This window comes from Apostichopus japonicus, chromosome 19 (assembly GCF_037975245.1).
Source record: "Apostichopus japonicus isolate 1M-3 chromosome 19, ASM3797524v1, whole genome shotgun sequence".
NCBI classification, from domain to species: Eukaryota; Metazoa; Echinodermata; class Holothuroidea; order Aspidochirotida; family Stichopodidae; genus Apostichopus; species Apostichopus japonicus.
The window spans coordinates 17,239,967-17,263,408 of record NC_092579.1 but is presented as its reverse complement, the minus strand read 5'-3'; the positions used below and the strand labels follow the sequence as shown (position 1 = coordinate 17,263,408).

Here is a 23,442-nt window from a genome sequence, read left to right as displayed (position 1 = left end):
GAATATAACCGTCTTTAATTTTGATAGTATTTAGTACCAGTTTTGCCCGAGTTATTTTATTGATCTATTATTGTCATTTTCAAATTCTCTTTCAGGCAAGCTCTTACAGCCAGATTTGGGTAATATGTTTATTCTAGTTACAATCCAACCCTTGATTCTTGTAAACATTCTCAGAAACCACCCTCTTTGTGACATTTCTTCTTCATTCATTTTAACTTTTCTGCTTTGTTTTTTTCCGTGTCCATACTTTTCTCTGCCAGGCCTCTTCCACTAAATTTTCCCATCCTCTTAGAACCATCTTGAATTCTTCCTGCTTGTGAAATGTTGATCGTTCAGTTTATACCGTCTGCCTCTGGCATGCCACCCTCCATTTGTGTAATTGTCAAAGATTCGTAATACCCTCCTCCATTGATGTACAAGTTAGACCTTATATCACACTAAACGTTGATATATAGATGAAAACGTACTAACAATACTTTATGCAGTAGCATTGAAGTGGCTGGTCTTGTTGCACTTACAGAGAGGCTGGTATAAACATTGGGCTTTGCTGTGATGCCAGGTGGTACATGAATGCATGTAGTGTACTTAAATTGCTATGTTGCCTTGAAAACGTGACAAAAATATGGGTTTCTTAAATGTGCTTATCAAATGGATATCATAGGTTGTTGCTATCTCTCACTCAAAGGTATTTATGGTAAATTTGCATGCTCCCCTCCCCCCCCCCCCCAACTACCCCTTAATTCGCTTAATACTGTGATCCACAATACATTCAGTATGTTGCTGCAATGATGTAGAGACTGACTGTAGTTGCCAAACTTGAAAGACAAAATTGTAACCACTTTTTCCGAACACGATTTTAATCCACATAGCCTCAAAGAAAAATGGCTGAAATTGTTTACAGTTCGAGAAGGTAAACATCAACCTTAAAAACTTCTGAGGCACCCATTTACAATACACACAGTGAAATTGAATGCATGTGCAAAGTAAGGCGCAGAAATTTTCCTTGCTTTACAAGTCTTAAATCTTACTCTGGTAGAATCTGCTCAAAGCCTCAGTGAAATCACATAGTTAAAGGATAAAACTAAACCCTGGAGCAAAATCAAAGAGAACATCATTACCTTTGACCTTCAAAAGAACATTCATTTCTAGTATTTTATAGTATGGCAAAAAATTTAAATGTTCGCAAGCTTTCACACATATAGGACATAGGGAAAGGGGGTGCCTCAAGGGACTGGAGGGGGGGGGTGTTTCGACTTAATTATCCTGATAATGTCTATGCAATTTGCTAAAAGTTAAGGATATTTCATACTTAGTTTGCAATTTATGTCAGACTATACTGTAGGTACACAGGGATGGTATATAGTCCTAGCTGCAAGTGAAAGGACGGGCTTTGGAATGGGATGGGGGTTGGATGGTTGGTGTACAGTGGTATATAGACTCAACCAAGTAGATGGATGATATTACAGTCCTGGCAAAGATTGGACATAACCTAGATAGGAAACAGTGTAAGGCACTATATAGCTAATATTAGCATATGTTAGACTAAGTAAAGTATGGACAGTGCCTGGATGTGTGTACAATGTACAAAAGGTGCTAGTAATTTGATACATTATTGTTAGACCTGGAAAATAGGACTGCAGAGGGAATGCATGTAATTAGTATGCTAGTCTTGATGTATGTAGTGAAGTGAGTATGTAGTGAAGATGCACAGCAATATGTAGCATGTATTAGGGTTCCTCATTCTAGTGGAAGGCTAAGCAAAGCAAAAATGTCTGCAATCTGCACCATTAAATTCAACTAGATAAATGCTGTCCAGATAAAAGGTTAAGATATGGCATGCATTAGTACTCTAAAGAGATTTACCTTCAGGAAGAGAAATCTCTTTCTGCTAATTACAATCCAGTGTGAATTACAAAGAGTTGATAGTGTGGTACAGTTCTCTACATGTAACCAAATGAATATAGTTTTTACTGTATCAGACTAACACAGGAATGAACTATTGGGTCTAACATCCACCAGAAACGTAATATTGACAATTTAAAGCTTTTAGCTTTATACCGAATAGGAATAACAAACAATCATATTCAAAGCCTGGTCTCATTCTGGCAATAACAAGGTTTCAATATAAAGGTTTTCTCACAGTTACTTTCTCAGCTACTGTACTATATTCTTTCAATTTCAAGGTTACCTGGTATATACTTGCCTATTTCTTGGTTTTATTACTCCTTTTGTTTTCTTTTAGTACCTTGACCTCTTCACTGATATCATCCATTTTTTTAAAGCTTCTCTGTGAAAAGACTTTAAAATTTACTTTATGTTCTACTAGCAAAATCTGTAGTTTTAACATTGGTCTTGCATGCCTGTACGTGGTTTTTGCCTATTTTAATGTTATTGCCATGATCTGTCAGTCCTTGCTTAATCCGGATACCTAACTGGTTCTTACTATAGTAGCAAATCATGCACATGTCCGGCATTTTGAGTGGGTTCATTGTGAAATTCAAAGAAGGTTCATGAATTAATTCACGTATCAAGCAACAGCAGATGGAGGAATTATCATCATGGTTATCGAGTGAAACATGTCATTTTAATTTCTTTATAATACTGTTTACCATTTCATCATTTTTGCCAAACATATTTCAAGTTTTGAAGCCTGTCAGTGCCATGTCAGCTACGTTCATACCTCATCTAGTAGGGCTATAACTCCAAATGTATCAAATTTCAAGGAGATGTAAGCTAATTAAAGAACTTGAAAGTGTTTTTAATGAACATGGTTACCGTGATGATATCACAGATCATCAGCTGTCATCCAGGAATATGCAATGACTCCTCTGCACCAAAAATATTTTATTCAAAAACTACTGTTTCATTAGTGTTGTGAACAATATATGTAGTTCTAAAGATGCTTACTCATGACACAGTATGATATTCATTGTAGCAGACAGCCAGTGTACATGTAAACATTTTAAATTTTCATGTGATGTATACAAATATTTTCATTATTTCAAGTTTTGTCATGGGAGTAAAATACATCTGTAAGTCTTGCTGAATGCAGATTGGTTTAAGTTTTGCAAAGTGTCACAGTGGCCGACAGGAAGATTAATTTTCTGTCCAGTCTGATCTTAGCAAGTAGATGTTTGTTTTTTTTTGCACTGGTTTGTTTTATTAGAACATGGGCTAAATTTTGTGAAATTCTCTGTTTGTCTTCCACCGAGTACATCCCCAGCAAAATGGAAAGCTAATGACAATTGAATGACAAGAACAAAACCTTCTCATTTTATCACATCCAACATCTCTTCCTTGGACATTCTTTTTTCAGTAGTGATCACTTTCATTTCATGAGCTATTTTTACTGCACATTTGCACAAGCTTCCTTGTTTGTGTTTCACAAGTTGTCAAAGTAAATCATGGTAGTGCTCTTGTATCAGCTATTCTGTGCAGCTATTCTGTGCAGCTATTCTGTGCAGCTATTCTGTGCAGCTATTCTGTGCAGCAATTCTGTGCAGCAGCTATTCTGTGCAGCAGCTATTCTGTGCAGCAGCTATTCTGTGCAGCAGCTATTCTGTGCAGCACTCCTCGCTTCATGATACCAATTCTACGGTGATGATCAGAACCTTGCACACGTATGTTACCATGGAAACTGTGGGCACATAGAGATTGTCAGTACAGTGTGGTTACTAGTTACAAGTTAAATATTCCCAAAGCTAACAGTTATGAAACTGTAGCCATTTTGTCAACTTTTCTAGCAGTTTTCGTATCACAAAATACCGTACATGACCCTTCAGAGATTTTGTGACAACGTGGCAGGGATCTGAAGATTACTAAAGGTCGCTAGTCAAAAATAATGGGCTCAAATTTAAGCATGCTCAAAGGGAACAATGGTTTTTGCCTGTTGTTTCTGACCCTTGTTCCGGTAAATTAAATCAGACCAATAAATATTTGAATGGGATCAAATGCTCTGCTGCATTTTGGCAGTGAAATTGCTGTTGAAATTTTCCATGAGTGACCAATAATATGACTGTCTAGCATATTTGACCTTTTCCAAATTAAAGACTCTTTTGAAGGATGTAATGCTAATTGTATAGTCATTGCACTCCTGCAGGGGATGTTAAACCAGTATGAGTTGAGAAAAAGCATCCATATTCTGTCCTTCACTTTTCAAAGCAACATTTTGTTTTTGCTTGTCATCACTGTCATCAAATCTTCTTAGTGTTACTCAATGGTAGGTAAAGTCCTGTTACATTAGTTTATCATCTACTGGCACCCTTCAACATGATTTCATCCAGTAGACATTTAGTTTCCTGTAGTCATTTAAAGGTGTCATCCAATGCACCACATTTCAACATCAAGATTCCTTTTCACATTTAAATATAATTCTGCTGGTTTTTTACTGATTTATTGTACAAATTGTGAGTACCAATTCTCTCTCTAAAGGTGTAAGAGCATCTCATGTGAATGTTATCTTCATTTTTGTTCATTTATGAGTATACAGCAAGTTGTTAACCATTGAGAGTAAACAATCTTCAACGCGTATGGCATATTATGTCCGGGCTTATTATCACCCTTCATTATGGACAGTATCAGTGACACTATGGTGTCTCCCTTCTTCCTACAGTATATGTATACTATAAAAAAAATATTTGGTGTATTAAGGATTATTTAAGGTCCCCAATTTTGCGGACAGTCTCCAGATTTCATGGAGCGTCCCCGCAAAACAGTGTCCTTCAAATTGTCCCAAGATTTAATATAGTGTTAATTCTGATCATTCCCAAGTTTAAAAAGTCCCATAATAAGGTAAATGTGACAAAAGAAGAAGTGGATGTTTCTAGAGATGTTGAACAGGGGCATTTGACCATCATTCTTGAAACATAGCACCACCGAACATTGAGATTTCAATATTCCACTCGTAACTCAAATATGTATAGTGTAGATAACTACCCCTTCATGACGTGTATGGGGTCAGTCAACATCAGCATCAAGGAATCAGAGAACTTCTGAAGCAAATATGGGTCCCTCAGGTTGTTTCAGCTATTAACATACTGCACTTAGCCCACAATAGCTGCCTGCTCCATGCTGTACAGTAAATTCAATTTCACGTTGGTTCAATACAATTTCTTTACACTCTGTCAGGATTGAGTTTTACATTGGTTCTGACACTACTACTGTACAGGTGCCTCCGTATGACGTATTCACATGTTATTCCAACTGATCTCTATCCGCAGGCTTGGACAGGGACTCGATTGAGACCAAGAAAGAAAAGAAGAAGAAAAAGAAGAAGAAGAAACATAAAGAGAAAGATAAAGTCAAAGCAAAGAATGATGAAAAGACACCGAAGAAATGAGAATAGTAGCAACGATTGTTCAGATTCTGGATCCGAACTATAAACTACTCCATTACCAGGCATCGTGGTTCGAAAGTAACGACATCGTCATGACGATTACCATCTCGGCAGTTAATGACACGGTGCAGTAGATGCTGTAACTCTGGTCACCAGATATAGTAGGGTAACTGCCCGAGTTTATAGCAGGTTTATACTGCCCAATGTTTTTGTACAGGTGTTGTTTTTGTTTTTTTCATTTTTGATCACAAATCTCATATGGGTGTATTTCTTCATGTGTTAGCTCAGGGTTCAGCTTGGCCATGCATTGATATGTTAATATCCATCTCCATGGCAACAATTGGAGATCCAAATGTTTGGGCCTTTGTCAGAATAAGACCATGCTTGAGAAGTTCAGCCCATACATATGTACAGTGTGCAGCCCTGTAATGATGTAGATTAAGTCAAAGGTCACTTCCGCCAATTTGGAAGTCTGGCAATTGTGACGTAGCAGGAACGGTTTAAGTCCGTGCGTAATGTTCTTCTTTGATGTGTCCATCAAGTTTACTATAGAACTGTATTAACTTGGCTAAAAAAGTAGCCAATTATCATTGATGGCAGTATTAGCAGACACTAAGGTTGTCGGAGAAAATGAAATTCTTTGCATGTGCCCACGATGAAAGTTTTAGCCCATGCTTTTCAAAGGTACTCTACTATTTATAACTTAAATGATTTATTATATTTTTTTTTGTCTTAATATGGTTGGTGGTGGGGATTGAGGGCAACCTCTCCTATCCACAGCAGTTTTGAAGGCAGTGAAAGTGTCTCAGATATTATTAAAATGTGAATGCTCCCTGACATAGAGGGCAGTCTTCATTACTCTTTTCGTTCTTACTGCAGTTTAAATAGAAGTATATTATAATCTTTCTGCTAAATATTTTCTTTATAGACTGTACAATACAATAATCCCAGTATGTACTCTAGGAGGCCTGGTACCATATTTCAGATCAATCTCGAATCACAAATTCAGATCTGTAAAGTTCCAGTGATCAAAGATGTCCGTTATACAACAAGGTTTTTTTTGGGGGGGGGGGGATGAATTTGTTCTTGTACATCTAATGTTTGTTGTCAATATACAATTTATAAATTATATTTATCGCTAAGAATTTGATAAAAAAACGCATTTGTAAATGTCACTATTAATATTTAAAAGTATATTTAGATAATATATCTCCAGCCTTTTCTTCTTCTTTCTTTTGGATCCTGTTATTTACCAAACATAGTAAAACTAGGTTTAGTGGACCTGGCATAGTGTGTCTGCTGTAGTATAGGTTATCACATATTGCTCCCAAATATTTTTAAATCCAAGAATGACAAATCTGACATTTAGCAGTGTTATGATTGGAAAATATTCAAGTTTACTGTTAGTCTAATTACTTGATGGCAGCAGTTAAAATTTGAGCAGGGGATGACCATTTTGTGATCTTCAAGCATATTTGGGGTGAGGTACTGATAACCTTTTCAGTAAGTTGTCAGTCTGTTTCGAGCTTCTAATGAGGTCCTAAGATCTTTCCGTGCAGACAGACCGAGCTGGCTGGCTTATCTTGTCTTTTGTTGTCTATTTCCATGTTGTTGTTATTAGCCACAACTCATATTTTGCATCTTAAAAATATATTTTGCATCAATGAAAACCTTGGAAGATGATGTTTTACATTATACTTAATACGGAAAGGTATTTTGGCCAGTAAAATTGATATAATATTTCCCATTTATAGTTTATTTGTTTTTCTGCTGTTTAATTAATGGAATGGAAAGTTTGATGTATAGAGTCACAGAGCTGCATAGGGGTTGGAAAAAGAAGTTTTATTTTATCCTAGAAATGTACCTAACATAGTTTTCAGATATACCCAACCTCCCACCCTTCCGCACCCCCATTGCCTCTCACTTCCCTATGCCCCTATTCTTATTGCACATAATATCCTTCTTACACAACCTCTGATGAAGACTTCTTTTTCTAGAGGTAATTATGCTAGTCGGTGCTAATTTTGTAATATTCATGTAACATTAATACTGTAATTTTTGTTACTGTTTTGTGTCGTTTTTATTTCTGTATTATGTTTTAAATACCCATGCAAATGTTTTACCAAGTATTCAACAGGTGAGAACATGATTTTTGTTAATGTTTAGATTAGATTTGCCGAACAACGTAACAAACACATTTTGGTTGAGATCATTTTTACACTTTAAAGTATCATCCTGAGCAGGCACTTCCTTTTATTCAAGTGGATATTTTTCTTCTTTTTTTTGGACTATGCATTCTAATTTGGCTTAAAACCTAAAGGAGACACAAATTAAACCATCAAGATTGGTCTATTTGACAGAGATAACTTCAATCATATCCAACTTTTCCCCAAAACAGATAAGAAACTATGAGTCCATTTGGTTCTGTAGATATGACTGATTCAATGTTCCTTCACACATAAGGTTGAAGACTCGATCAATTCTAAATTTGACGTCGTTGAGCCACGTGATTGCTTCATTGTGTTAAGTTCGTTACTTATTATGATCATGCTTTTAATTTCTGTAATTCAGATGACTTTTGGGATTGCTGAATCTTAAATATCAAAGCCCTGAACATAACCTACTGATTTGCAATTTTTCAGTGTTAGCATCCTATTTTCAGTTGAAAATATGAAATGAAAAATCCAGAGAGAGTAAAAGGTTCCATACCCTAGGTGGCACTAGGACTCGTTAAACTTGGATAATATGTCCCAGAAGAAGCAAGATTTTTTTTTGGGGGGGGGAGGGGGTGAGTGTTGAAAGATGGGTGGGTGTGTCTCCTTTTTAACCTCCCGAAAATAAATGTGGTGCCTTAAATCTCTAATAACCAACTAGATAAGTTTATTTAAGTATCAAAAGCTTTAAGTTGACACCAATGAATAACATTTTATTCCTTTGCTTTAAACATTCTGATATATATGTAAGTTGGCATTCATAGTAATGCTAAGGCCACATATATCTTTAATTATGTAGTCCATAATTAATGTGATGAGATTTGTGTCTTATGTTCATCGAAATCTACGTTTTCCATGATTCAAACAAAGCATTTTGTACTTTGCTAGTTTTTTAATTCTTCCATTTGACATGAGAATTAATTCATGGTTAAGTTTTCTCATGTCTTAGTGTTTACATAATATGATGTTGATTTGTGATGGTGATTTCAAGAGAAAATAGGCATAATTTTATGAATAATGAAAATAACCAAATTCATAATGACCAAAGTACAATATTTCTCAGTGGAAAGGAAAATTGGCAAGTAAAAGCTTGTCAACATTGGTCCTTCATACTGTTAGTTCTTTGGCTAAAAGGTTTGGTCTTGTCATAATATTCTTCTGTTAGTTTCGATAGCATTCATTCCTCACTTTCAAATTAGTTCACACACTGAAGTTGGGGGAAAAAAAAAAAAAAAAAAAACACATTGAAAAAAATTGGCTCCTGGCAATCAACATGTTGCCAGATGCAAAATGGACAGTTGAGAGACATCCGTCTTATTAAACCTGCTATGACAATATGGCAATTGCCTCTATAGCAACAGAAATAACACAAGTACGTGTTCCTCAGTGCATTTATTACCTGGTCATGAAGGTGTGGCCCTTCTTGTCAACTCCCATTCTCTGAATTGATGGGCGACCATAATAGTTGCTTGTAACCTTTGGACATGAGCATTCTTGAACAGACTAAGGACATGTCACTCCTGTTAACCCATATTCTAATCCTTTTCTTGTTGTTCTTTTCAGAGTATTCCCTGCATCCTCTTCCCAAAATTAGTTTAAAAATGAAAAACAACATGGTGGACAGATTCTGTTTCAAAGTCATCCTTATATGGTTATTGTCATGCTGTGATTTTAGCCACAAAAATTGTTTATAATTATACCCCACCAGGCAGCAAAAACCATGGTGGGTGTTTAAAACTTATACCACCAAACCTACTGTGCCCATGATGCTTATATACCGCTTATCTGATATTATGAATGTGAGTTTTGACTGCCATCTATGAAATAAACAATTTTTGAGTTATGGATTGGTGTAATTTTGATGGTAGTGTATAAGGTTTTGGTGGGGGGGGGGGAGGGGGATGAGGATAGATTATAGCATAAAGTGCCTGGCTTTCAATGGTTAAATTGAAGTGGGTTTCATTTGCTGTATGTACTACCCCACCTAATATTCCTAGATAATGTATTAGGTGCTATCCGTATCAAAGTGTGTTTAGACATGTCAAGGTTTTTTATGAATTGAAAACACTTTTCGGTGCCGTAAAAATCGTTGTTAAGTGTAATTGCAATTAAGTGAAATTGTTTTTGTAGTTAACATTACAATTATTCTACTAATTCTACGAATAAATCTTAACTCTATAAGCAAGAATGTTTATGACTATTGCATATATATTCAGTTTATTGCGATAAATGTATACTATTTTTTTTATGAATTATGCAATTTTCATCTACTGCAAGTACTATTTGTAACAATTAGATTCTTTTGCCCCCAATTTCTTAATGTCGCTTTCCTGTGAGTTCAGCTGAGCTGAAACAAGTTATGAATTTCAAAACAAAGTAGTATTGTTTCTTGTTTCTTTCAAGTTGTTTGCATCATAATGTGTTAGATAACGAGCTTCATGATCCTATCCCCGGTCATTTGGCAGCTGTTTAACGATTGAAATGGGGGCCTAGTGTTCAAGGATTAAATTGGGGGCCTAGTGTTCAAGGATTAAATTGGGGGCCTAGTGTTCGAGGATTAAATGGGGCCCATAACATGAGCAGAGCGAGTAACCCTATTTCACGAGGCCAAGGTTTTTTTTAACGATAAGCTCATTTTGATTGTAGATAGTTTTGATAATCTAGTGTCAGCCAACTATTTACCAAGTTTTCAACATTAGAATCAATCATACATGTGAATATTTATAAGTCGGTTTAAAATCAATAAAGAATTGCTGTGATGGCATCATTCACTCTGCTTTTGCTGTCTAGATAACATGCACAAAATATCACCAGACTTTGAAAAATAACAAAATGCTATGAGGATGTAGATTTGACCCTAAATTTGCAGACAATATCTTTTAAGCATCTTTTTAAATAAAAAAAGGAACCAGCAATTCCCTTTAATTTGGTGAAGAAAGCTGGGAGGAAATCTTTGTTCAGTCATTATTATTAATATTTAGAACACTGTTATGGATTAATAAGACTGCCTAGTACCAAACAAAAAGGTACTTCTTGGTGAGTGGTAGACTGGGCTCATGGAATATTAATATGGTATCATAAATGAAACCACCATCTATTCTAAGAAATAAAAATAACTACAAGTAAAAGAACCACAACAGAAGTAATGTTTCCTATGTGTTTTAATGATTTAAATTAACAACTGTACAAATTACAAAGAATATACAACTATTTCTTCACACTAAAGCTACTAGAACCAAAATTGGCTGGAATAATCGTTTTCAAGGTGGAGTAAAATCAAGGTCACGCAATTGAACTTTCACCAACATTCAAATTGCCAAATTTGCTTGGTGGAGCAAGCATGAAATCACTGATGACACTGACAGCACAAAATAAGTTTATCTTTAACACGGCTACAATACCACTCATTACCTGCCCACAAACTTCTCTTCAAATTCTGGCATACTGCCCTCTTTATCATTTCGACCATGAAGACTGAAGATAAACTTTACGTTGAAGGACCTCTAAGCTTAGACAACACTAATTTACAGTCTGAGGAAAGGTAGAAAGAAGGCCTCCATTCAAAGACAACTGCCAAACATGATCTAGTACAAAAGCCTACTTATATCCAAGTCTATGTTTAAATAAGCACGTTGACTAGGTAACTACTGCCTCTCCTGCTGACAGGAATGAAGTTTATGTTCATAAGCATGTTAACTAGCTAATTGCTGCCTCTCCTGACAGGAATGAAGTATATGTTAATGAGCATGTTAACTAACTAATAGCTGCCTCTCCTGCTCATAGGATGATATTTGCACGGTTCAGTCATAGCAGTCCCTGTAGCCACATCTTATAATTGCTATTAGCTTCAAGAAGAAGGCAGACCAGAACCTTGTTCAGATAAAGCCTTCCGTAAAGTCTGTGTTCGTTCAGCGTCTATGAGCTCCATCTCTCGTACTTTCTAGAAGACAAAAACAGAAATAACCGTTGCGGGAAAACAATAGAGCAATTAAAAAGAGACCAAGAAAAGCAAATGCATTGATACCACCTTAATAACTTGTTCTATTTTATGGGGAAAAACGTTAATACAGAATCTATCATATTGTGAGTGCATTGTGGTGTCACCTGTGATCATGTCATATATGTACAACACACATCAAACTGTGCTATTCCTTGTTTTTACACTTATGCAAATAGGAAGCCTAAAAACTTGGAATCACAATGTCGTTTTCATGTAGTCACTTTACTATTATTACCTTATTAGGCATTGGAAAGATGCCAGAAGTCAGGTTTTGGACGGGTAGATAATACGAAAGGGGTAAAATTCCTTGTTTATACTGCCTGCAAACAATTTTTTTTATAATGTCCAGATAAGTTACTAACCTGTGATATTTCTGTTGAAACAATTGGCAAATATTCCTTTTCTCTGCCTAATGCTTTCATATCTTCCAAAAATTCAGCACGCTCTCGGATTTCTTGTTCCACTGAAAGACAAAAAGTTGAATGTTTAAAACCACATACTGTAGAGGAGCTGGTAGAAAGTATGTACACAGTTCATCTACATTTTTCAGTGTTATTACTTGGAAAAATTCATGAACTTTTACTGTAATGATAACCTACAAAATTAGTTGGTTTTAAGCCAGCAACACACTGCACCACTGAACACAGCCTGACTCAACTGTCCCAATGTCAAGCAGCTGAATAATATTTAGGTACGTAAATTCAACTGTTTTTCTATATGTTTTATTACTATTTTATAACATTTTTATTTTATTTTAGTTACTTCTGTCTAACTGCACACAAACTTGAACTAAAACTGCTAAGCAAGTAGAAACAAACAACTATAGCTCACACAGTGTTCATCAGGCCTTCACCAACTGGAGAAGAGATGTTTTTCATCAACAACAGCACTTAATAACCACATGTCACAGACAAATATTTTTAATTGAGAGCTAAATATCATATTCCTGCATACATAAGAAATGTTTTAGGATAGCATGAAGAACAATTGAATGACAAACAACCACAGTTGCCATTAACCATGTTTGTAGGTAATTCCTGCATCAAACTCCATTAATATATCCGAGAGCCAATAGACTTAATGATTCCTTGCCAAACTTTATATGTGAAATTTTCGTAAGACATTGATGATCACTTCTGTGATCATGGGACAACCTCAATCAGCCCAACTTAATTCCACCCAGTTATGTTAATAAACTACAGTAATGTGCATAAATTGATCTTGAGCAGAGTTCAAGGGAAAGGAGTAAACCCGCACTCTTTTGCTCATCAATGACTAAATATATCGATAAAATCTATCTAAGCTTACATTCTTCAAATCTGTCCACCTCAGGCTCAGGGGTTGGTTCTCGCATGAGGGCAGCTTTTTGCTCTGGAGTGATTTCTGGTAAATCTTTACCAAATGCCATGATGTTCTGTAACCTCTGTTTATCCTTTTCCTTCGATTCTGATTTGAGACAGAAATAAGAGAGTGGGGAAACATTCCATGAATATTGCAAATAATGAAAATATCTTAAACACTCATTCTACCTAATAAGTGTTTGACATTTTCAACAACAAAAACAGAAATATATGGATTCTACAAACACTGGAAGAAACCTACACTAGATGGCTCTGGTTCAAACTTTCAAAATTGCATAAATCATTTGATATGCACCTAGCAACAATATTGCACCAGATGTAAAGTACAGTAATTTGGGTTCCATATGAAGTATTTTATATATCCTTGCCCATGGCAGATGGCTACTTATTATACCAGTTCATGACTATAATGAATCCAGTCCTGTTTCTTACTAGCAAAGTCAGCTTCTCTGACTGAAGCTGTGTTTGGCTCTGAATAAATCTTTTCTTATATTATTATATAATATATGTTATGTACATTGTGACTGATAACTTTTAAAACAGAAGAAACTGATTAAACCCTGTGTATGAAGCAAAGAATGAATTTCAAATGGCCCAAAAATTGATGAGAAAAGGTTAAAAATTACCAAATGAATGGATCCACATATATATTCAGATAAATGCAAATTAACGTAACATGTTTCACAGTCCACGCCAAACTTGTAGTTTAACAAAAATGGCAAACATTGTTGGTAGATTGACTGCATGACAAATACTGGGAGGGGGGGGGGGGGGGGGTTGAAGGTAGCCATTTAGTGTACAATACAGGTGTGAACTTCATTTTTAAATAAATAGTATAACTGTTCATATAGTTTTTGCCTTACTAAAATGAAAGAAAAAGCATCATATTCAACACTTAGAGATTGCAACAGGCGCCTTCACACATAGTAAAAGTGCATGGATAGGTAGGCACAAGGGGGAAAGAAACAGTGTCACCATGATACGTAGAAGTCTTTACTTGAGTAACTTGGTCTGTATTTTGGTCTTTCGTATGCCCCTGACGCTTCAATTGATTCCTTGCTTCTTAATCCTGCTGGACCTGCCAAAGTGATCTCCTTTGGCTTTGGTGACTTCATTTTCTTTGGTCCGTTGCCACTACTGGTCGGATTACACCTCAGTGGCAATGTTTCCCCACCTGAAAAAAAAATATAAAAGAAAAAAAAATATAATCTGCAAAAATTAGCTCATAAATGTATGCAAGTACTGTAGATTCTATCAAACTCTGTGCCTTAAATGAGACTTGCATTGCTTAGTGCCATCAGCATCCAGACTGTTTGGAAATGAAAAAGTAGGTCATTATGCCAGATTTGTATTCTGCACGATAAACAGTACATGCATGAACTTACCTGATTTGTTCAGTGTGCATTTGTGAGGGGAAAAGGGATTTCATTAAATTTAAGGATAGACTGTTGCCTTCTGAAATGAAAGAATCCCTGCTAGGAAATATTTTCATACTTAAATGCTCCCTTGAAATATTCATACTGGCATGTTTTAACTAGTAGACGAGAACAAAAACAAATTCATGGAATCTATCATGTAATTTCATTATTAGTTTGCTTTCACAAAGCCAATTCAGGAATTGATGTGGGTTGCAATGCAGGCATATTCCAATGTGAAATTTAAATTAAGCTGTTTTAAAGAAACTTGCATGTTACAGGAAATGACTTAAGATTGTGAAAATTTAGGCCTGTATACTGTACCTTTCATAGCATTTGAAAGTTGTTTCTGTTGAAAACTTGTCAATTTTGATTCTGCCATCATCACTGTTGGAAACAAAAACAAACATATTAAACAACACATCTAGAAATAATATCAAAACTAGGTAAATGTATGCAAGTAATTTCTATCAAATTCTGTGCCCTAAATGAGACTTACATTGTTAGTGCCATTAGCATCCAGACTGTTTGGAAATGAAAAAGTAGGTCATTTTGCCAGATTTCTAGTAGTGTAAGGTGTTTCACAGCTGTTTGGTTAAGCAAGTGTCAATAATACAAGTCATGTGTGTTCTGTGTTTCATTTGTTATATATGCTAAATTTACTTTGTACCTCGCTTACCTGTCTCCACACAACCTTAGCACCTCCTACCGTGCCTAGAATGAACTTGCCTTTTAACACTGTGTGCCCTCTATGACCGGACCCCTCCCCCCCTCGGTCTAAGTAATAGTTTTGGGGTGTTTTAAGGCTTAGGTGTCCAAACTTCGCAGTGTTCATGTTACAGCAGGGCAAAGTATCAGTAGCATGGACACTGCAAAGTTCGGACACCTAAGCCTTAAAACACCCCAAAACTATAACTTCCTTTTATTGACAAATATATATGTACTTTCTTGCATATTGGTCAATTTGGAGAAAATTAACTGTAGCTTCATAGTTTTCCATGAAATTGGCTCTTGCTGAATGTTGTCATGGTGAAATCATGTATTTCTTAGGGGTGTCCAAACTTTGCAGTGTTCTGAAATTCGCAATACTAACTATACAGCAACTAAACAAATCCAAATTTTCTAAATTATATACACATTATCACAATCTGTAAATCGTTATGGTTCCAGACTACACTCCACTGACATGAACCTAACTGGCTGAGTTCTCGATCCACTTTGACTATGAATGATAGGCAATCATGACCCATGTACAGACAACCAGTACTAGCCTGGATCATGAGTACTAGTTTCGCGAAATGTTATGAGCTAGGCCTAATGCTACTTTTATTTTATACTACAGGCCTAACCTTCACAGTTACTGTGGATATCTTCCTTGGCGAAAAATTATTTCGTACTGGGAAGATCATCGATTGTATGAAATCATTTTCATATGACCGGTCCTAATTATGCTATTTGCAATTCTCTGAAATGTTTCCATAGCAACTATAGACTACTACGAACGTATATTAACGTGACGTTACATAGCATGGGCCTATTGTTGTAGGCAGGCCTACAAATTATTATTAAGTCCACCACTTTTTACAAACAGATATAAGTTGTCAGACCTTTCAATAAATCCTGAGTTCCTTTGCTGTAAGCGGGTGTCCTAGAGTCCCACATCCCTCCTTTCGTCACTTTGTTACTGCCGCTTGAAGCCATTTTCGCGTACCTCGATCGTCCCTTCACGGCTGAGGTTAGTTCCAAGGTGTTTCGACGGCTGAGGTTAGTTCCAAGGTGTTTCGACAACACAGCTAGTTGACCTCTAACGTCACTTCCGTTTCGGATTCGCTGATCGTATTATGGAGTTTTGGGATGTGTTGGGGATAGGGGTGAAGTTGTTAGTTACTTTTAGAGCATTGTTAAATCGAAATGCATAAAATCAAGTCAAGAAATGATGGAAACGAAACACTGAGTTTGCGGTACTAACTGTTTGCATCACTAAGGTAAGCGAAACCCTCAGATCTAGGCCCTAGGTAAAGTTGGTACACGAAACACTCAGTTTGCTGTAACAGGTGTTTGAATCACTGTGTCTGTGATGCCGTAATTGAAACACCCTGCATGGCATTCCAAGTGTTTGAATCACTTTGTCCTGGTACAGTAAGTGAAACCCTCAGAATGCAATACCAAGTTTTGTTGTCGAAACACCTTGAAACTAGCCTCAACTACTGTATAGCTGCATTGTCGAAACACCTTGACACTAATCTCAGTGAAACCCTCAGAATGCAATACCAAGTTTTGTTGTCGAAACACCTTGACACTAGCCTCAACTAGCTCTGTTGTCGAAACACCTTGACACTAATCACAGTGGAACCCTCAGAATTTACCAAGTTTTGTTTTGGAAACACCTTGAAACTAGTCTCAACTAGGCTGCTAGCTGCGTTGTCAAAACACCTTGACACTAATCTCAGTGAAACCCTCAAAAAGCAATACCAAGTTTTGTTGTCGAAACACCTTGACACTAGCCTCAACTAGCTGTGTTGTCGACACACCTTAACACTAATCACAGTGGAACCCGCAGAAAGCAATACCAAGTTTTGTTTTGGAAATACCTTGAAACTAGTCTCAACTAGGCTACTAGCTGCGTTGTCAAAACACCTTGAATTTAATCTCAGTGAAACCCTTAGAATGCAATACCAAGTCTTGTAATCAAAACACCTTGACACTAGCCTCAACTAGCTGTGTTGTCGAAATCCCTTGACACATATCTCAGTGAAACCCTCAGAATGCAATACCATGTTTTGTTGTCGAAACACCTTGACACTAGCCTCAACTAGCTGTGTTGTCGACACACCTTAACACTAATCACAGTGGAACCCGCAGAAAGCAATACCAAGTTTTGTTTTGGAAATACCTTGAAACTAGTCTCAACTAGGCTACTAGCTGCGTTGTCAAAACACCTTGAATTTAATCTCAGTGAAACCCTTAGAATGCAATACCAAGTCTTGTAATCAAAACACCTTGACACTAGCCTCAACTAGCTGTGTTGTCGAAATCCCTTGACACATATCTCAGTGAAACCCTCAGAATGCAATACCATGTTTTGTTGTCGAAACACCTTGACACTAGCCTCAACTAGCTCTGTTGTCGAAACACCTTGACACTAATCACAGTGGAACCCTCAGAATTTACCAAGTTTTGTTTTGGAAACACCTTGAAACTAGTCTCAACTAGGCTGCTAGCTGCGTTGTCAAAACACCTTGACACTAATCTCAGTGAAACCCTCAAAAAGCAATACCAAGTTTTGTTGTCGAAACACCTTGACACTAGCCTCAACTAGCTGTGTTGTCGACACACCTTAACACTAATCACAGTGGAACCCGCAGAAAGCAATACCAAGTTTTGTTTTGGAAATACCTTGAAACTAGTCTCAACTAGGCTACTAGCTGCGTTGTCAAAACACCTTGAATTTAATCTCAGTGAAACCCTTAGAATGCAATACCAAGTCTTGTAATCAAAACACCTTGACACTAGCCTCAACTAGCTGTGTTGTCGAAATCCCTTGACACATATCTCAGTGAAACCCTCAGAATGCAATACCATGTTTTGTTGTCGAAACACCTTGAAACTAGCCTCAACTAGCTGCGTTGTCAAAACACCTTGACACTTATCTCAGTGAAACCCTCAGAATGCAATACCAAGTCTTGTTGTCAAAACACCTTGACACTAGCCTCAACTATATGTGTTGTCGAAACATCTTGACACTTATCTCAGTGGAACCCTCAGAATGCAATACCAAGTTTTGTTGACGAAACACCTTGAAACTAGTCTCAACTAGCTGTGTTGTCAAAACACCTTGACACTTATCTCAGTGAAACCCTCAAAATGCAATTCCAAGTCTTGTACAGTAGTCAAAAAACTTGACACTAGCCTTAACTATATGTGTTGTTGAAACACCTTGAAACTAGTCTCTTGAAACTAGCTGTGTTGTCGAAACACCTTGACACTAATCTCAGTGAAACCCTCAGAATGCAATACCAATTAGTCTTGTTGTCGAAACCAGTGGCGGCGGAACCGGGGGGGCTCAGCCCCCCCAATGAAAAAGTTGAGGGGGCAAATGCATGATAAGTCCCCCCAATATTTACCAAGGCTCCGAAACGTGCATCTGCCCATTTTTCAATGCATACTTGTCGATCTGTCCGATGCACACGTATACTATATATATAGGTGTAATAATTTTAGTAATTGCTGGGGGACCCTCGGCCCGTCCCCTGGCTATAGACCACATTGTCACCCCAACCGCGTCTTCACGCCCCGTGAAAAGTGGAAGCAGTGAGTGTGAGTACCGGTAAGCGTAACTCAACTTCGTCTTAGGCCAATGACTTGCCTCATTTCAGCCAGTTCTCCAACATCCCCTTACTTAGTGGCAGAGCGTCCATATATACAGTCAGGGGGCGGATGCCCCCCCCCCCCTGACGGACTCAAATGGACTGCTGGCGCCCTTTTCAGCTTTTCACTACTTTTTACTTATTCGCGATTATTGACTATTTTATTGCGCTCTCATATACCTATTGACATTTGTCATATTCTGTTGGTGTAATTTTTCGACAAAATGGCGACGACACCTTTTTATTCTCCGTTAATCTGCAAATTAGCAAGGCCCGGAAAGGGTCATATCCTGCAATCTAGGGAGTATCTTTTCTCAAAAATTTTCTGTACGAACCGCGCCAACTTGTGGTGGCGCTCCGCTTAGATAGTGTCGAAAGCGCCCCTACAGACCATTCTTGCCCCCCCCCTGACCAATACCCCTAGCTCCACCACTGCCCTTACTACACTCAAAAACGACTTTGCGAGTACACTACGAGGAATAGCTACTCTCTTAAAACACCATCAAACATACAAATTACAATGTTTTTACAGACTTTTAGGTGCAATCTGAGAAATTGCAGGCTTGAGACCCATATTTTAGGGCTAGGTATTCGCAGCATTAAACACTCGGGAAGTGCCGTTTCCGGCCATCTGGGGGTTTGAAAAAACCCAAAATTTTCTTGTACGCTCCGCGCCAACCGATGGTGGCGCTCCGCTTAGATAGTCTCCACACATTAGCCCCCCCAATAATTTTTCCGTTCCGCCGCGCCTGGTCGAAACACCTTGACACTAACCTCAACTAGCTGTGTTGTCGAAACACCTTGACACTAATCTCAGTGGAACCCTCAAAAAGCAATACCATGTTTTGTTGTTGAAACACCTTGAGACTAGCCTCAACTAGCTGCGTTGTCGAAACGCCTTGACACTTATCTCAGTGAAACCCTCAGAATGCAATATACCAAGTCTTGTTGTCAAAACACCTTGACACTATCCTCAACTAGCTGTGTTGTCGAAACACCTTGACACTTATCTCAGTGAAACCCTCAAAATGCAATTCCAAGTCTTGTACAGTAGTCGAAAAACCTTGGCACTAGCCTTTACTATATGTGTTGTCAAAACACCTTGAAACTAGTCTCTTGAAACTAGCTGTGTTGTCGAAACACCTTGACACTAATCTCAGTGAAACCCTCAGAATGCAATACCAATTAGTCTTGTTGTCGAAACACCTTGACACTAGCCTCAACTAGCTGTGTTGTCGAAACACCTTGACACTAATCTCAGTGGAACCCTCAAAAAGCAATACTATGTTTTGTTGTCGAAACACCTTGAAACTAGTCTCAACTAGCTGGTGTTGTCGAAACACCTTGAAACTAGTCTCAACTAGCTGCGTTGTTGAAGCACCTTGACACTAATCTCAGTGAAACCCTCAGAATGCAATACCAATTAGTCTTGTTGTCGAAACACCTTGACACTAGCCTCAACTAGCTGTGTTGTCGAAACACCTTGACACTAATCTCAGTGGAACCCTAAAAAAGCAATACCAAGTTTTGTTGTCGAAACACCTTGAAACTAGTCTCAACTAGCTGGCGTTGTCGAAACACCTTGAAACTAACCTCAACTAGCTGTGTTGTCGAAACACCTTGACACTAATCTCAGAGAAACCCTCAGAATGCAATACCAATTAGTCTTGTTTTCCAAACACCTTGACACTAGCCTCAACTAGCTGTGTGTCGAAACACCTTGACTCTAATCTCAGTGGAACCCTCAGAAAGCAATACCAAGTTTTGTTGTCGAAACACCTTGAAACTAGTCTCAACTAGCTGGCGTTGTCGAAACACCTTGAAACTAGTCTCAACTAGCTGCGTTGCCGAAACACCTTGACACTAGCCTCAACCCTACTGTCTGGTTAAGATGGTACACGAAACACTCAGTGTTTTGTACCAAGTGTTTGAACCACTGTGTCTTTGATGTAGTAAGTGACACGTCCCAGAATGGAATATCAAGTGTGTGAATAACCATGGTGGGCAAAACCAGTTCAACCTAGTGTTTGGACTGCTATCATGGTGTGGAACACTACAGAAAATAACTGAGCTGTAGAATATTAAAATAGCATACTACCTTTGTGAAAAACTACATAGGCCTACTAGAATTTGAGATGTCTTACTGACATATTTTCTTCTACAATGCTTTGACTGTTTGTTTGATGTTGCATTGCAGCGCCGAAGCTGTTCATGGTGCCTGTTTGGCTGCTTCAAGGCGGAGACATTTTGGTTTCGGATTATAGGTTTAAGCTAATAGGTTTATAATTAGGGTTCCATTCACAGCAGAGCAATTTCTTTTTATTAAACAGGGTCTTTTGGTAAAGGGACATTTGCACTGCATATATAGCGAACACTCAGTACATTATTTCATATCAAGTGTTTGAATGATGACCTACATGTAATAGGAGGAAAATGCTTTACCAAGTGTACCGAGAGCATAACACTTTATAGTTTGTCATACTTAGTGCATGAAAACAATGTCATGTGCAAAATGCACTTAGGGTGACGTGAGTACCAAATCCTTTGAAACATGCATTAGAAGTATGCATATAAAAACAGAACCAGGTTATTATATTTTCAAATTTCTATGAATATCATTTTCCATGCTTTCTTGGACAATTTTAAATTACAGAATCCGACACTGTCACAGATAAGAGACACAGGAATTGAAGATACCAATAAAGGTGAACCTTTAATTAAACATCATAAACAGCATGTAAAACAGGAATACAGATACAACAGTCCTAAGAAAGATGTATAACCAGAATGCAAAACTGCATTGTGGTTTCAATGTTATAAAAAGTTATAGCCAGGATGTACAACACACTTGATTTAAGTATTATAGCAAAAAGCATTGAGGAAGAGATGTGGCATTAAGAATATTTACAAAGACATTAACAAAGAGTGATTGATGACCAAAACGGTCTTAGTCTTCTATTTAGTACAACAGTGTAATACATCAGCACAGGTAACCTGTAATCTCTGAAAGCTTTTCTTCTTGAGCTATTGCTTTTACAAGGATTTCCGTAAATCCTTTGACCACAAACCTTGATCTTTAAAGACAATCAGGTTCTTTTATTCAATGTAGCCCACCTACATATCAAACATGGGGACTGTCAAAGTTTCCATTCTTGAGATATTGTGTTTACAAGCTGCTAAGCATGACCACATAAACACACCCATGTACACATGCCAGCATGACTGCAAAGATTACAATTTTTATATTGTTCAAGATTTCATATGAACAAGACCTTTAAATTTCACATATAACCAGATTGACAAAATAATGTATGATGTGGAACACAATTTTGCCACTGCTCTCCTGTATGGAGACCATTTTCTTCGTAAAACTAGGCCTTGTGCTCCTATACCCCAAGCTTCCACATACTGTACTTATTTTTTAGAATTACCTCAAATCATATTCGCAAAAGGGATCTCATTACACAGCAATCATTAAGTAAAGCATGAGACGTATATAGACCATTGATGAAAAGCTGCCTTTTCTGCAACTTAAATACTCAAGGGGGTAAATTGATTCTGAATCTATAATAAGTATTGAGTCTTACTCTGCCCCCCCCCCAATTTTTGTTGTAGCATTAGTATTAAAGGAAACAAAATGAAGCCTAAATACCTGAAGAAATGTCTCACCTAACGCCTATTTAAGCTCCTCTTATCCAGTCTAGTAGTATCTATATGAGATGAAAATATCTTTTGATTTAATCATCAGATTTTGGCAGTTAAAGGCATTGAAGACTCGCCCCTCTAAAAAAGGAAACTTTCTGTTGCTTGCAAGTGAAATTTTCTGCTTGTTGAGCTACAAATGAACACAGTAATGAAAGTGATACCTTGTTATCTTTAGCGGGACCTGAGATATGTCCATCGCTGCATCGTTTGTACACTGTGCTGTAGGTATTGACCACAGCTGTATGTACTGACTGTACACTAGTGTCTAATTACCAAAGGTGCAGTACAGTAGCAAGCTGTGTGCGTATTTTCTGGGTTGATGGTGGTGTCTAACACTTTTGATACACCTCTTTCGAAACTAGGTCAGATTAAGGTTTCATTTTGCGCGAGTCTTAAAGTTAAAGAATTTGCTATGTTAGTGACTGATGATATGTGTTCCAAAGTCTACTCTTTTCCAATCACCAAAAAGGCAACATTGTCATGCTACATTATTACTTAGTACAGGTATATACATCTGTAGATAAAAACAAAAATGGCATATCTGGCATGTGTTAGGGGCCCCGTGCGCCAAGGAAAATAGGGATTTGACCCAAACTAAGTCCTGACCCAAATTTCGTATGTACCAGCTAGGTGTTCATGAAGTTTGAGTACCATACCGTGGGGACTTGGGACTGGGGGCTTTGAACATTTGCAACACCCCACGCACGGAGCTAACACAAAGTCAATGGGAGCTGTTTCATTTTTTTTATAAGTCAAAAACAAAATTGGCATATCTGGCATGTGATTCGGGCCCCGTGCGCCAATGAAAATAGGGATTTGACCAAAACTAAGTCCTGACCCAAATTTCGTATGTACCAGCTAGGTGTTCATGAAGTATGAGTACCATACCGTGGGGGGCTTGGTACTGGGGGCTTTGAACATTTGCAACACCCCACCCACGGAGCTAACACAAAGTCAATGGGAGCTGTTTCATTTTTTTTATAAGTCAAAAACAAATTGGCATATCTGGCATGTGATTCGGGCCCTGTGCGCCAATGAAAATAGGG

The 23,442-nt window shown here is 37.6% G+C and overlaps 3 protein-coding genes across 31 annotated transcripts in view; 2 read left to right on the top strand and 1 right to left on the bottom strand.

Moving 5' to 3' along the window:
* LOC139960138 (MICAL-like protein 1) overlaps positions 1-8,763 on the top strand; it is a 45,186-nt gene extending 36,423 nt beyond the window's left edge. For 8 of the 24 annotated variants that reach the window (XR_011790383.1, XR_011790385.1, XR_011790384.1 and 5 more), the window contains 2 exons: positions 96-119; positions 5,220-5,326. Coding sequence is in view for 8 of the 24 variants with exons in the window: in XM_071958266.1 (XP_071814367.1) it covers positions 96-119; positions 5,220-5,338 (143 nt within the window). In the remaining 16 variants the exon portion in view is untranslated. Of the gene's footprint in view, positions 1-95; positions 120-5,219 lie in introns of all 24 variants that reach the window. The other 16 variants (XM_071958268.1, XM_071958265.1, XM_071958271.1 and 13 more) reach the window with 4 other exon arrangements.
* On the bottom strand, positions 7,412-16,098 carry LOC139960143 (UPF0193 protein EVG1-like). Its single transcript, XM_071958286.1, has 6 exons — positions 15,932-16,098; positions 14,649-14,711; positions 13,907-14,083; positions 12,857-12,994; positions 11,911-12,011; positions 7,412-11,488 (listed from the first exon to the last, which is right to left on the bottom strand). The coding sequence occupies exons 1-6, from the start codon at positions 16,023-16,025 to the stop codon at positions 11,396-11,398; spliced, it is 666 nt and encodes a 221-aa protein (XP_071814387.1). The 5' UTR covers positions 16,026-16,098; the 3' UTR covers positions 7,412-11,395.
* A 48-nt stretch (positions 16,099-16,146) lies between these two features.
* The window catches only part of LOC139960145 (tyrosine-protein kinase Fer-like), a 36,852-nt gene continuing 29,556 nt past the window's right edge, over positions 16,147-23,442 (top strand). For 2 of the 6 annotated variants that reach the window (XM_071958294.1, XM_071958290.1), the window contains exon 1: positions 16,149-16,309. The gene's annotated coding sequence lies outside the window, so the exon portion shown is untranslated. Of the gene's footprint in view, positions 16,310-21,344; positions 21,397-23,442 lie in introns of all 6 variants that reach the window. The other 4 variants (XM_071958296.1, XM_071958293.1, XM_071958292.1 and 1 more) reach the window with 3 other exon arrangements.

Bases quoted from the DNA above. Each gene is read 5' to 3' on its own strand.
- LOC139960143 (XM_071958286.1), bottom strand. From the start codon at position 16,025: ATGGCTTCAAGCGGCAGTAACAAAGTGACGAAAGGAGGGATGTGGGAC. The intron at 14,084-14,648 runs GTACAGTATACA...TTTTTTTTTCAG, and splicing joins ACTTTCAAATGCTATGAAAG to GTGGGGAAACATTGCCACTG. The intron at 12,012-12,856 runs GTAAGCTTAGAT...TTTGTCTTTCAG, and splicing joins GGTGGACAGATTTGAAGAAT to TGGAACAAGAAATCCGAGAG.